General features: G+C 41.9%; 1 protein-coding gene across 8 annotated transcripts in view; it reads right to left on the bottom strand.

Moving 5' to 3' along the window:
* Positions 1-1,292: 1,292 nt before the first annotated feature.
* LOC121655420 (transcription factor COE3) overlaps positions 1,293-14,641 on the bottom strand; it is a 66,875-nt gene continuing 53,526 nt past the window's right edge. For 4 of the 8 annotated variants that reach the window (XM_042010032.1, XM_042010033.1, XM_042010034.1 and 1 more), the window contains exons 11-16: positions 10,985-11,073; positions 5,936-6,001; positions 5,522-5,693; positions 4,953-5,138; positions 4,363-4,530; positions 1,293-3,096 (exon numbers count right to left, since the gene is read on the bottom strand). In XM_042010032.1, coding sequence (XP_041865966.1) covers positions 3,065-3,096; positions 4,363-4,530; positions 4,953-5,138; positions 5,522-5,693; positions 5,936-6,001; positions 10,985-11,073 — 713 coding nt within the window. In that variant the 3' untranslated portion in view covers positions 1,293-3,064. The remainder of the gene's footprint in view (positions 3,097-4,362; positions 4,531-4,952; positions 5,139-5,521; positions 5,694-5,935; positions 6,002-10,984; positions 11,074-14,641) is intronic. The other 4 variants (XM_042010036.1, XM_042010037.1, XM_042010038.1 and 1 more) reach the window with 1 other exon arrangement.

Raw genomic sequence — 14,641 nt, 5'->3', positions numbered from 1 at the left:
AGAAATACGTTTCGCATGTTCTTCGGCTTTTTTGGGATCTGTGAATGATGCCTGGGTACCGTTGTGTGTCACCAGAAGCCGCGCTGGATAAAGTAAGCCGTACTTGACACCGGGTTGGTTACGTAGCATCTCTCTAGCTTTGTTGAATAGCGCTCTTCGCTTTGCTATTGTTGGTGGGTAATCTGGGAAGATCCGTATAGTTTTGCCTTGGTATTGGAGATCTTTCATTGAAGCCGCTTTACGTAAGATGTCTTCAAGGGTGTGATAATAGTGTAGCCTCAAAATGAGCGGTCGTGGGGGCTCAGAAGGGGACGATCGTTGTCGCAGGGTCCTGTGTGCCCTGTCGATTAGCGGTGCCTCGTTTAGGGAGAGGACGTCTTTTAGCATAGTAGCAATAAAATCCCTCGGATGTGGTCCTTCTACTCCCTCTGGGACGCCGATGATCCTGATGTTATGTCTGCGTGACCTCCCTTCTAAGTCTTCACATTTTTGATTAAGTTTAACAACCTCAGAGTTAAGGTTTGCCACTTGTTGCTGTAACGTACAAATACTGTCCGAGTGAGAGGAGGTCGCCTTCTCAATTTCTTTGACAGTGTTATCCAGCGATGACGTTGTTGTTTCGAGGTTAGCAATAGCCGTTTGCAAGCCCTGTCTGGTCGTGGCTATTTCTCCCTTCAAGTCATCGTATACCTGCTTGATACTGTTGTCCACAGTGGCACAAATGTCATTTCTGACTTGAGCTATTTCCAGGGTTAATTCACTTTTGAGGCTTGATATAGCTGCTAGGAGGGTACGATTAGGTGGGTCTTCATCCTCACCGCATTGTTCACTGGGTGTTTCATTCTCGGGTGAGCGCGGGGCTTGGTTAGGGCCTAGTTCTCCCGTCTCTGTTTTCTTAGATTTGGTCCTCTTCATAGTGAAATAGCGAGCTGATTCTTGATGTTCAGGCTGTAAAGAGTCAAAACTCTTCCACTTCACATAAACTGCGCGAATATTGGCACTAAAATATACTTATTACAGGATTAGGCTGACGGAGCTATCCTAGGACGCGTCTTACTCCTTCATCGCTCAGCAGCGCCCGTAAAGAGCAGTTTTCATCTTTTATAGATGTTACACTTTTCCACAGGTTTCAAACATTTATCTCCATAGCAATGTCTAAACACTACATCTTACAGACGAATCACAGGTTTGTCCTCAGACGTGTCTATTGTCTTTTTCTTGTTCCTGATTGTCAGTTTGTCTGCCAGCCAAACTGTGCTTAAAACTGAAAAAGTCCACAGTTGAGGAGCTAGTGTGTTTTTACTGAAAATTTTAATAAAACATCACTTATTCATTTCTGTTTCCATTCCAAATGTTGACATGTTTAAATTTTCTTCCCTGTAAACACATGTAAGCTATGTGGCAGAGTCATAAGTGGTGAGTAAAAATGACCTCTATACATTCTACAAAACAGAAAAAATACAACCACGAATGGAGTGCTTTTTTATCTCCAAGGTTGTCCCTCATGCACATTAGTCTCTATTGGATCTTAACAACTATCATATGGGTCACAAACAATTTATTTGACAATACAACCAACAAAGTTTTCTCCAAAATGGTCTGTATAGATAATTTAAAATCAATATAAAAATAAACAATGAAGTTTGACTTCCCCTTTAAAAAATGGACAGAGAGTCTTGATGGAGTAACACAAATTTTGAGGATACACATGAAATATATGCACATTGCATTTCATCAAATACAAAAAGAAAACAAATGAAGGCAACAGTTCTTGGCTGAATTATCTGTGCTGCATCACTATATTAAGGGCATGACGATTAATACATAATGAAAAGCAATATACAAAATTTCAGAGATAAATACATTATTTATAGTTGATATGTTACAAAATTTCCCTCAGTGAGCGCAAGTGTGTATTTGAACAGAAATATGACAATGAACTACTATTCTCCTACATTCTCGATGGATTTTAATTGTTTTTTAAATGTTTTTTTGTTGATCTAAAAGAACATGAAAAAGACAGATGTATAAATATTTAGCACAAGTTTGGCAATATCACAATAGTCTACAATTTTTAACCACATATAAAACACATAAGGGAGTTGGAGCTAGAAGGGGGAGACTGCTCCTCATCAACAAGAAACAGACTTCACAGTAGCCTAGGAATGCATTAATATACAGTGCTAGCAAAAAAGTTGAAAAACATGGCAAAACACACTTGCTTAAAAGGAAGCTCTAGACGTGGAAGTACATCATATTCATCAACAGAGCAGTGTTTTGTACACATCAGTGTGCTTGTTGAATCAAAGAGATTTTTTTCACTTTTGAAGATGATTTCTAGCTACAATAAATTACAAAATTTAAGTTAAAATGCAGGAATGAAACATGATACAACATTGCCCGCCCAGTCCCACCCCCATTTTACTTGTATTTGTTGTACTTTTATGATCAGTTTTTCTACATTATATATCTTATATATTTTCCAGTTGAAATTCAAACTGTCTTGGCCCCTGTGTATTTTTCTCACACATAAAAATACAAAAAAGTCACATTATAAAGACACACAACTGTTGTGAATCTATTAAAAGAGAGTTGAAACAGAAAAAAAAAACAATTTCTGAGGCAAAACGAGTTCATTGGCAAATGTACTGTACATCAGTGTTTTTACTTTACAACCAGATGGTGAGTCCACAGAGTCCTTTCCAGTATTGAATGTGTAGTTGATTTGACTTGTCCGAGGCCGAAGCACAACCCGATAGGTATAGAAAATAAACCCTTCATCATTCTGTGTCCTCTTCTGGTGTGAAAAAACGTGGTGGAAAAAAAAGGAAAAAAAAAATCCCACAGAAAAAAATATTGTTCTTTGTGAAATCCTTTTTTCTGAAGGTTGTGAGAGTCGTTGAAAAGAAAAAAAAAATAATTAGTCTTTTTCTTTTTTTCCTTCATCTTTAAAAACAGAACAAGCGGTTGACTATACAATACACCAGCGTTTTTGCAGTGTGCTGAGGGGGTGTCCTGTGAAGTGGTAGTGTGTCGACTGGTGCTTGAGATGACAAAAGTGCATTTACATTGGGGGGACAACCAGGCCGGACATGGCTGCAGGGACAGAAAGAGACAGAGAGAAAACTCAGATTAGTTTAGTAGGCTAAAGCATTATATTAATATAATGAAATTTTTGAAATTGTAACTTATTGCATGCATGTGTGTATGCATGTGTGTGTGTGTGCGTGTGTGTGTGTGTGTGCCAGTGCATGATTGTGAGTCCAGCCATCTGACAGTGCACAAGTGCGTGAATGTATGCCTTAATGTGCCTGTTTGCGTAAGTGCCTGTGAGTGTTTGCCATGTCCGTCAGCCTGCTGCTGTACGTCCTTCTAATGGAGGAGAGTTTGAAAACCTCCCTCCTGCTCTGACATTTCAGCCCCCAGCACGCCAGTCCTGCTATGTGTGATATTTCTCCTGGCGTTGGGGTAATAGCAAACAGTGGCCCAGACTCCCAGGAGACACGGCCGTGGTGACGGCAGAGCAACAACACGGTCACTTCCCACAATGCCACAATGCTACACCACTAGACACTCCTCAGACTCCCCTCAGATTCATTCCTGTCACTTCCTTTCCTCCCCTCATCTCTTTATCCTCCACTCTCTAACGCTGAGGAGCACATTAGTCCCGCATTTCCACATTTCCCAACTTGTGCCTTTGCGTCATTATCCAAGAGAGATTAGGCAAGATCAAAGGTAGCTTCCGTATTTCACCAAGACCATCTGCTTAGGATATCATTAGCAACTGTACCTCACCCTGAGAGTTTATATATTCAGTATTTTCACACGTTTTAACAATTAGGCGACTAGTGAAGTGCTAGGATGATATATTATTATATTGCTCTGAGTATATTTGTAGAGTCATGGTTGAAATGCTTTTAAGTTTGCCAGCGCAGATGATGGCAAGGCATTGCTCATTAATTTCTGCACAACATGTATTAATAAGTATGAACGTGTAGCAAGATGAACTTTAATTTCCCACTTCATTAAGCCCAATGTTATTAATCTTGGGGCACACACAACGGCTAAGCTTGTTTTCAAAGCAATCATGTTGGTCATGACACATGCACAAAACCTAATAAACATAATTACTAAAACAATTCTGGGAAGGTCTCTTCCTGCGACATCAGAGCGGATCATTTGTACAAAAGGACAACAAGCATGTATGTTTGCACAGACACTTACAATCCTACACTTGTGTGTGTGTGTGTAGGTGTGTGTGTGTATGTGTGAGAGCATGCTTTGTGTGTGCGTTTGAATGTAAACTTAAAGGTGTAAATTGGCCTGTCAAAATGCATATATTTGTAATGATTAATCCCTCACCAAACCGGACAGAGGCCTGAGCAGCGGTATCTGACCAGTAGTCCGTAGGGAAGGGATGAGGGGGTGAGGGGGGCTCACCTTGCAGTCCGTTGCCGTTGGCGCTGGTGCAGGAGGGGGGTGGGGAGGCCTGGGGTCGGACCACAGGGGCGAAGGCGCTCTTTTGTTTAACTGCAGAGACGATAGGGAGGGAGAGGGAAGGAGGGAGGGCAAGGGCAAGAGTGAGAGCGTGCTGTGAGTAGTGCTCGAGAGGGAGAGGGCAGTTAAGGTAAGGCGGGGATAGTATTACTGCCAGGGGGACACACGATCAGTACTCACAGGCCCCTACCATCAACATCTTTTCCGGTTGAACAAATACAGGTGGCATATGGTGAAACACACATAATATTTCTACAAGTCGAAGCCACATGTGTTCTCCAAAAGCACTGAAACTAAACAAGCCCTCATAAGTGAACTCTAATATATTATCACCGTCAATAATATTCTAACCCCATCAGAAATGATTCATAGAAGTGAAAACGAATGTATGAGCTGGAATTAAATCAGCAGCAGCTTAGCGCTACTACAGCGTGCAAGAGTGGCAAGCTACTCACTTCCATATGGGGAGTTGGCAGAGGATCCGTTGAGGAACCCAGGGGAGCTTGGCACTCCCAGGTTCATACCGGCATTGCCGTAGCCATTCATGCTGTTGCTGACGGTATTGTAGCTCGACTGCTGTGGGGTGCTGCTGGAGATGTAGCCTCGGGGGGAGACGCTGCTGGTGTTCCGGCTGTAGCCCACTGAATAACACAGGTGGAAAATGGGAAAGGGCATTCGTTTATTCCTTTCCTTCTGTAGTATTTATCAAGGAAATGTTAACTGATTATTGTAAATGACAAAGGAAATTTACTGGTGCAATCAAGCATTTTTATACTAGCACATACTGCAGGTGCCAGTTTTATAAGAAAGGAGGATAGTAAATTGGATCCTTTGACTGCCTTATGAGGACAAGTCCAGTTAATCTTGTGTTTAAAACCATAATTTCTATAAATATTCTTATTTAACAAGTTAAAAAAGGTGGATGAATAAGTAATTTTCTTGCAAACTCAAGACCACCTGTAATACTCATGCACCCCACTTTTGAGAACCACTGAATTATGGAGCCATTCCTCAAATCACACACCTTGGTCATTCCCTTGTGACTCAGACACATTGACTGCTAGTTGGCTGCTGAAGGAGTTGACTCCCATCATGCCGTGGGAGGCTGTGTTAGCGAGAGAGGGGATCTGGTTGTGGTTGCGGGGAACGCTGTACAGGGCCTCTGCAATGTCAGCTGCCCGCTTCAGAATGATCTCCTGAGAAGCAAAGAGAAAGCAGAGGTTTTGTTATTTATTTTTATTTCTACATACTTGAGGTTTTTTTTTTCTTTGATGCATGGTTCACGGATGTACAGTTAACTCGCAATGATTGTAGCCTACATCGTTCCAGATAGAGTGGTGAAAATACCCTTTGGTTATATTATCAGCAAATTTTCAATAGTTTTGTTTTTCGAGCTGAGATACAAGCATGCAGAAACCAGTGCTGTGTGGATTCAGACCTGATTGTTGTGGGGCATTCCGTACAGGGCTTCAACAAGATCAGCCGCCCTTTTGAGTAACACCTCCTGATGAGCAAAACAGAGAGTAAATGTTAAGACTCAAGCAGGCTATGTCTTAAACCTTAGTGGTATATACAGCAACAAACAATATCACAAGGAGCATCACACAGCAGGGTTGCAAAGCACTTTAGGAATGTTTACATAAATAAAAGCCACCTTGATTTAAAAAGCATGAGAGCCTCATTTATATGGCACTACCACTTTGCTCCTTCCAAGCATGCAGAGCGGTGAATAATGTTCCCTATCTTAATTAAACTGGCATAGTCCTTTAAAAACAACACCTCACCCCTGATTCTGGGCTTCACGTTTGCTCTGGAGTTCAGTGCCGAGTCCCCTCTCCTCAGAACAATAAAGTGAATTAGCTCTGGGTTAATCTAGTTCTGTTGTAATGACATTAAGGAATTTTTCAATTAACCTCTTTGACTGGCTGTTGCAAAGGACTTCACAAATGACTTCCCATCCAGCAAGAGCTGGGTGCTTGTGCCTTGGGGACACGGATGCTCAGGATGTGGTCTTATCCATGTCTGCATGCTTGCCCCCGCTTGACAATGCGGATTAGCTGTGTTGCTTTGGCTCTTAACACTGAAAATGAGTTGGCCCCGGATCCTGTTCCCCCCACTCTGTTTTGGGCTTTCAGCTAGGTGGGGTTTGGCCCGTCTGTGTGTCTTTATCGGCTCTTTGAATTCAGCACTTACAATTAAATCCCTCTCAAGAAACCAGACTGCTCTCTTTGTTTTTTTTGTTTTTTTTATAATACAAAAGGCAGTATGCCACTTTATGAAAAACCTCTCCTCCTCTTAGAGTGCATTTAATCTGACAAAGGCAAGTTGCAGACATGGCTGTTGCGTGTTTTTAAAATGCTCTCTTGTTGTCACCTGCTGTAGAGCAGAGATTTGTCGACTGTGCTGTTAGAACCCTGGTTAAAAGCAATGCAAATCTGTCACCAGAAACATCTCAGATGGTGCTTGTTTTCTTCCCACATTCGCTGTGTTTTCTTTTGCAGGCCTCGGTAATTTGTCTGAAGTGTTCCATCACTTGGCAATAGCAGTGTGGGATTAAGACGGCAGCTGCCGTAAATGAATGTAAACACAGCCTTCGCGCCTTCAAACAGCGGCCTCCAAGACTTGGCCTGCATTTCCAAGGCACAGCGTATGTAGTGTGTACGGAGTGTGTGTATGGTCCCTTTCATCCTGAGGAGCATATCTAGCACAGTCCTTGATTTATCAAGATGAATCACTGTAGAAGCCACTTGCAGCGTATGCCATGCTCTCTTATAGAAACATATCGCTTAATCCACCCCAAGTTACCGGATGGGTGGCTCTTAGAATGGGCATTTACCTCTGAAATTGGTGTGTATGCTCAACGTTGCATGCATCTAGTTTGCATACAAATAAAGAATTATGGTTGTCGTGAGGCAGGTAGACTAAATGAGAGGACCAGCTGTCTTGATGTGTTCTCATCAGGCAGAACAGATTTCTCTCTCTCTTGCTGAGTGAGATAAAGTGGTTTTCTTTCTTTTTGTCTGCAGTTAATAATTACCAATAATCTATTCTATCATATTTCAAGATCTCCTACATGGCTCTCAATTTTAAACAACAATTAAAGCAATTAAGACTGTCGCTTTCGCAAGCCATGTTTCATTCTCTGTAAAACGTCCTCTCCCTCCTTGTCCATATGGTACTTTGCAGCAGTGACATAAGGACAGCTTGCAAAAAGGAGGGGAAAAAAACGATATTGCCTCTCATCCTTAATCTGTCGTTTACCGCGTGGTGTCTTAACTAACCAAGCTGACTCGCAGGGCTATGCTTAAGTGGCAACCTAGTCATATCCGAGGATGATGAGAAGTGCTGCACCCAATCAAGGAAGAAGTTTGTTTTCTTCCGACGAGACGCTTTCATGCGCATCAGCTCACGCTGTGAATACGATTAGCATGGAATAGCGTTCTGAGGGCATTTCCATGTAAATCTCAATACTGCTCCAGCATAAGTGTAATTGGCTTTCTTGTCATGGACACATATCAGAACACACCATGTTAAATTGAAACAATTAAAGGCTTCAAATGATTTCTGTCGTTCTGTGACAAATGCGTGACTGATTTCTACTATTGTTTGAAATACTTTGCATAAAAGTCTTGTGCTCCACAGCTGTTTGAATGGGGCTGCTCAGATGACAGATCACCTAAGATTTAGAAGCTGCCTTATGTTATTGCTGAGGGGAAAAAAAATTATAGGAAGTCATAACAAATGATGTGTTATAAAAAATATCTAACAATAAGATGTGGCTAAAACATCATTCTTCAAGCACTAGATTAACATGGATGTTGTATTTATATTATCACAGTTAATAAAAGGGGGCCTAGGTTATGTAGCTTGGAGTGCTAATGCCATTATAAAACTGTAAGGCAATTACTCTGTTAGCTCTAGCCTGAGGTAATGAATGCATTTAGAGGCATAGGGCCATTAGATGAAGGTACTTCAAAGAGCACAGGAAGAGAGATTCATTTAAATACATGGGTAATTGCTTGACATGAACACATTTGTAATATTTTCTCCTTGTGGATTACACAAAGAATTGGAAAAGAATGGGCTTATGCTCATTTTGGGGGGAAAGAAAAGAATCCAAAGCAATCAGCTTAATAATAAAACAATATTGAGTTTCCACTTTTAATTTCATAATGAATCTAATTTGTTACAGAAGAGAGAAATTGAGTGTGATATAATGTGATATCCAGTCTATTTGTCCATTACTGCCAGAGGGCACAAAATGGTATTATAAATTGTCTTTTTTATATTATGAATAGAAAATTGTTTTATAACAAGATCTTAAAAAGGAGGGTGAATTCCAAAGTCTCTCTTCACTTAACGCGATGCCCGCAAACCAATCTCCTTTCTCATCACTTGACTGCTCACACTTATTACTTTCATATTCACCCTGGACTTTGCATTGAATTTTTATATCTCCACTCCTCCCACAGGGTCAGACTGTCATCTGCGATGTTGTCTTAGAATTACGAGGTAAACTTCAATCAGAGGCAGCTTCCCCCCTTTTTTTCTCTGTGTAGCAACAATATTAGCGTGCATCCCTTGCTATCCATGAGCACTCCCATATTGGCTTTCTGTCTCCTTACAATTACCACGTGTCTTACTGGTCCCAGGGAGAAGGCTGGTGGAAATCAATAGCGCAGTAATATTATCAACTGGAGGGTGAAGTCATGGCAGGGAGGGGGGGTAGAGGCGGTGAGTGGGCTTGGTGTCGATTTGCCTTTCTGCTAATGCACACCGTGCGTCCTCCAGCTTTATCTTCTTTTTATAGAGTCTCCCTACCTCACCTGCACCCTGTAATGGCTGTTCTCTATATGCTGTTTCTGTTCTCATTCCAAATGTACATGCCAGCCTTAGCCCGCCGCAGGCTGTTTTATTGGGAATGTGCTTTTGACCCCCAGAGCTGACCCTCAGATGGCAAGCTTAACAATGACGAATCACTTGGTGGGATCATTTACATGCCCCCTGAACCCCATATTTGGGTCCATTAGAGAGCAAATCAAATATTTATGTTGTTTATTGGAAGTGCAGGGTTTCATCTCACTCTGTGATTGTTTCATGCAAAGGCTGGGAGACTGTGCTATATTAAGTATACGCTCACCCAGGAAACTAATCTTGGGCTCAGTGTCAAAATCTGTCTCACAAGCAACATCGCTTTATATTCAAGGAAAGAGGGTAAGGTTTCTCTGTAATAAAGCTGTGTTAACATTGTATCTCTTTGTTGAAAAGATGTGGATTTCATACTGATATTTTGTGATTTTAAAGCAGAAACACTGTAGCTGTATTGACCAATTATGCCTGCAGAGATAGAACAAGTCATGTGGATATTAAAGCTAAGTGTATTTTACCTTTCGTTCAACTTTTACACCTGAAATTAGAGTAACATTTCATGTCAAGGTGTAGCTTCTTGTCTCCACAGGGACCAGGTCTAATTGAAACACTTCATATACTGAACCAGGGACTAGCTGTGATGTTCCATTTCTCCACGTTGCCTTGGTCAAACATCTATAGCCACCACACAGCCTGCTCTTTATTAAATTGTCTGTTGGACATTAATGATATTGCTGTGTTGCATGCTGGGATTTAATAGATAAGGTCTTTAAAGGTTTTACAGTATTATTAAAAACTCTGAGGTGGCCTCCGCTTTACTACATGCCGAGGGGTTTTCAATTGACTAATCAGTCATATTATTACACTTGACACATCTGGAACGTCAGTCATCAAAATGGTTACCAGCAGGGTGGCAATTAGAGAAAACACAGAGATTTTATCAATAGGAAATGGAAAGGGTGAGAGAATCAAACAGAAACAAAAGAATCAAAGAGATTCTGCACAGGAGGGGAAAAAACAAAAAATACAAAGAAATCTATGCACCTTAGTTTTCCTGCTCAGTTCTTTCAGTAAGGCAGCCTATTTATGTGCTATGCCAGTATGCCTAAAAACTGATGTGGCTTTCAACTCCTTCACCAGGGTTCAAAAGAAAACAATATGATAGCCGAAGCATAATAACATGCAGTCTTTGTCTATTAGCTGCAGTAAGACTAGGGGGTTTACGGCACAGGGTTCTGTAAACAAAAGATTAAACCAAATCGAGCTGCAGAAAATGAAAGGAAAACATGAGTGGGGTAATGAGGGTGCAGGCGTCGTTTCTGACCAGATTACCATCTCCACAGACTACTGGAGAGGAAAACGCCTGATTGAGCTATTTTACCACACAGAGAGTTTACGCCTCTCTCCACACACAAAACCAATACCATTACCATGCTGGTTAGTGGGTAAGCCACATATGTGAAGCAAAGCTGTTAGTGCTCAGGGTCACAGTGTTCTGCGCTGATGGTAATGTTGTTTTGTTTATTTGTCACATCTGGAGCACTAAGACATTAAAGCCCAGACAGCTCTGTGTCGTTACTACTCTGAGTCTTCTGCAGAGAAGAGACACTGAACTGACCTTTGGTAACCTCTCAGGATCGCCAGGGTGTCTGGGGATGACCTTCTGCAGTCTCTGGAAACCATAGTCAATGGTGGGCTCGTTCAGGGCTGAAAGACAGAAAGGGGTGATGAAAATTAGAACCATTTCAGAGATAATTTTGCTAGAGACAGGAAGAAACTAATTGAGAAATCTGTTAGAGTTTACAGTACAAAATTCATTTCAAAATGCCTAATTTCAACGAAACCTCAAGGGTGATACAATGTTTTATGAAACATCATTGCTCTGGAGGGGGGAGAGAGTGATGGAAAATGACACAGGTTCCTCTGACACTTGTGTCACCAAGTGCTATTCCATTAACAGCCATGATGACCTACATCAGTCTGAGGATCCCCTCCCCCTTTTTATCTGCTTGAGAATATTGACTACAGCAAACTACATAGCGGGGGTCTTTTAATCTAACAGAGCTTTAATAATCTGTGAAAGGCTGTCCACACATTGATCTAGTGTAAGTTGCTGTCATTTCACCCTTCTGCACCAACTGTACTGCAACACTGGGCCTGTGAAATACGGCAGCAGATCCCATGGAGCTATTAATCTCTCCCACCCCTCAAATAGTAATCTGGGGCAAGAGGCATATTGGGCGATGAATCAGAGGCACAAAGTAAATGAATCATAACACAGACTTTGGTGAGAGCGGGGCGTTTTATGTCTGACAGTCCTAATGGGTAATTGAAGGTTTCCTTACAGCTCCGCCTGATTCTAAACAATCGTGTACACTCATGGAGAGGGCGAGGAGAGGGAGGGAGGGCAGAGGGGAGAGGGAGGGGGAAGGAAGGAGGAGAGCAGTGTAAAAGGGGAAGGAACGACTTAATAGAGAACATCACTTCTCAATGTAGATATCATTTTCAGGAGAGTAACTCCGCCAAGCAAGGCGCTTCATAAATCAATGGCTTTCTATGGAGACTAATAAGAGCTGCCTACCTCTATTCATTGTTCAGCCTGTAATTTGGCCCATCACTCATTACTCAGCATGTAATTTCAGCATTAACACCGCACAGCTCGCTGAACCTGCTGAACACCAGAGAATGTGAAAGCAAGTGATTGCACCCCCTCCAACAATCACAAACACACACATGCTCGCAAGCAGGGCTACTGAGACATAAACCCAGGAGTCAGGGACAGAAAAGAAACATTTATGTTTCTCATTCTTTCATTTGTCCCCACTCATCTAAATACACACGCATCCCTTCAAATACAATCCTCTACCACACGAATACTGTAACTACTCACATTTGTACGTACAACCAAACACATGCACTGTTTGTGCTAAAGCCTGAATACAGTAATTGCCGGCTCGACCGTGATCAAATGGAGCAATTATGTGTTCAAGCATGGACAATGCGGGGTACTAATCGATAGCAAGGATCTAGCTAACAAATACAGTGGTATTCAACACTATAGGTCAGACACACCTGAATAAACCCCACGCCACAACAGCATACACTGCTGGAAATCTGATTTGACATGTCATCATGTATCTCTAAATGACAAAGGTCTGTTTTGGAATGTGGGGGGAAAGCGATCTTCTCCTTAACAAAGGACTGATCTGCGATATTGATTGTACATGACAAGGCTGTAGCAAAGAATTTGCCCCCATTTCTTTTGTTATTTCCACTTCCTTTTTTTTTTTTTTTTTTAATCTATGCACTCTGGCAGTCCCATACACACTTATACTGTGAGTGTATGTGAGTGCACGAGTCCGTTTGCAAAAGTGTATGTGCACGCTAGCCCTGCCAGACCCCTCTGCTCAGTGTGATGTAAATTGTGTATGTGTAAAAAGCACTCCATAATCAGGCCATCCATCATCAGAGGCTGTCAGTGGGCTCTCTCAGGGTGATACATCACGCTCTCCTGTCCTCTGCCTCAGCTGGGGCCTACACAACCCGCCAGGCATGCTGGGAACACAGCCGGAGAAACGTACAGTATGGGACGAGGCATAAGTTGGGAGAGGTGTGCTGTTTGACATGCCTCTCCAATGATAATGATGCCCTACTGTAAATGCAGACCTAAGAATTTTGATGAATGTGATTTGGAGGGTATCCTCAATCCTTGGACCATGCTGTAGACTGGATTTGATTAACAGTTTAGATACAATATTCAATGCATAAGGAAACAGGAATTCATATATGTCAAACAAGGAACAATTATATTAAAACATGTCTCAGTAAAGTTTAAATCAGGGTCCAGTGTTATGCAGTCCCAGTCCAAGCATCAGGCATGATCTCCACATGTCTACATGCCGCCATCTCATCTATCATGGAGATGATCTTTGTAACAACCCCGGCGTAATGAAATTGGTGACACAGACCGCCATCTGCTATTGATTTCATGCAAATGCTTTTGACAGCTGATGGAGACTTGCATTAGCGCTAAACGGTGCTGTCAGTTGATGAGTTGACAGTTTTGTAGTCATAGCATGTACACTGGTGCAGACAGACACAGACAATGTCAATAATCCTGTAAGAGCTGCTGATGATATATACTGAGTACTTATATTCAATCTAGACAATAAATGTGTTATGTGTGCAGTCACTGCATTGCTCCACACATTTTTTCCTCCTCTGAGCAAAGATTTTCTTTCATCTGCTGAGCTTTTACAAGAATCATTGATGCTACTCTGCTTACTTTTTTCTGCAGCACACACATTGACAGCAGCCTTTCCACACATCTACCTCTGTCACCTCCATGTCTTTTTTTTAATCCTTGACACATCAGTTTGTTCCAAAGTCTCTCTGGTAAACTTTACTCTCTAATCTAACTCTAACTGTGATGTTCATGTTAGCATCCATGAATGTCAAAGTTTCTTTGGTCCTTCTTGTCCTTCCAACACAAAAAGGAAAATACAATAAGAGAAGGGGACTGGAAGAAGCGTGCTTCTGTAAAGCTTCATAGACGATGCAAGGAAACATGAAACCCTCCACACACATCCTATAAATCCTGCCCTGGGTGGGGAGTCTAGTCAAGGGGAGGAGGGAATAAGAGAACTGGTGGAGGTATGATAGGGGTGGGTGGTTGTGGTGGTTGGGGGGGTGGGAGGGGGTCACTGGCACGTTCCAGTCACGCCCGCTTCCCGGCCCGCGGCCAATCAATACCACTTTCCTGTTTTAGAGGCGGGTAATTATGAGGTGGAGAGATTGTGTGACCTCTCACCCCTGCTGCATTACTCGCCTGATATTAAGATAAATTGCCTGATTTTGGGTAAACATATGCTGCAATTCAAACTGTCAGCACTGGTTTGCTCAGGGATAATTTGTATTGATCTCCTGGCTTCTTCCCCATTTTGCTTACTGACCTCATGGATAATTAGAGAAAAAGAGACACGGGGAGGTAAGGCAGGGCTTGCATTTGAATACTTTGCTGGTGAGATGAAGAGCACATGGGTTGGGGGGGGTAGAGGGAACATTAGACACTAATAGAATTTTCATTTTCTCTCATTTTCTGCTCAGATTTAGACAGGTTACACGTTTTGTTCAATTATGTCGCTTATATCTTTTTCCTGGCTTGGATTAGAGATGCTCTGTGGCTTAATTTCTGAGATGATGTAACTTTTTCAAACACAATGTGACAGCAAATATGCTTCAAATTAAACAGCTGATAACTAAAAGAATTATTGCC

This window comes from Melanotaenia boesemani, chromosome 16 (assembly GCF_017639745.1).
Source record: "Melanotaenia boesemani isolate fMelBoe1 chromosome 16, fMelBoe1.pri, whole genome shotgun sequence".
NCBI lineage: Eukaryota > Metazoa > Chordata > Actinopteri > Atheriniformes > Melanotaeniidae > Melanotaenia > Melanotaenia boesemani.
Note: the sequence above shows the minus strand (reverse complement) of the source record. Positions and strands in the feature narration are given on the sequence as shown.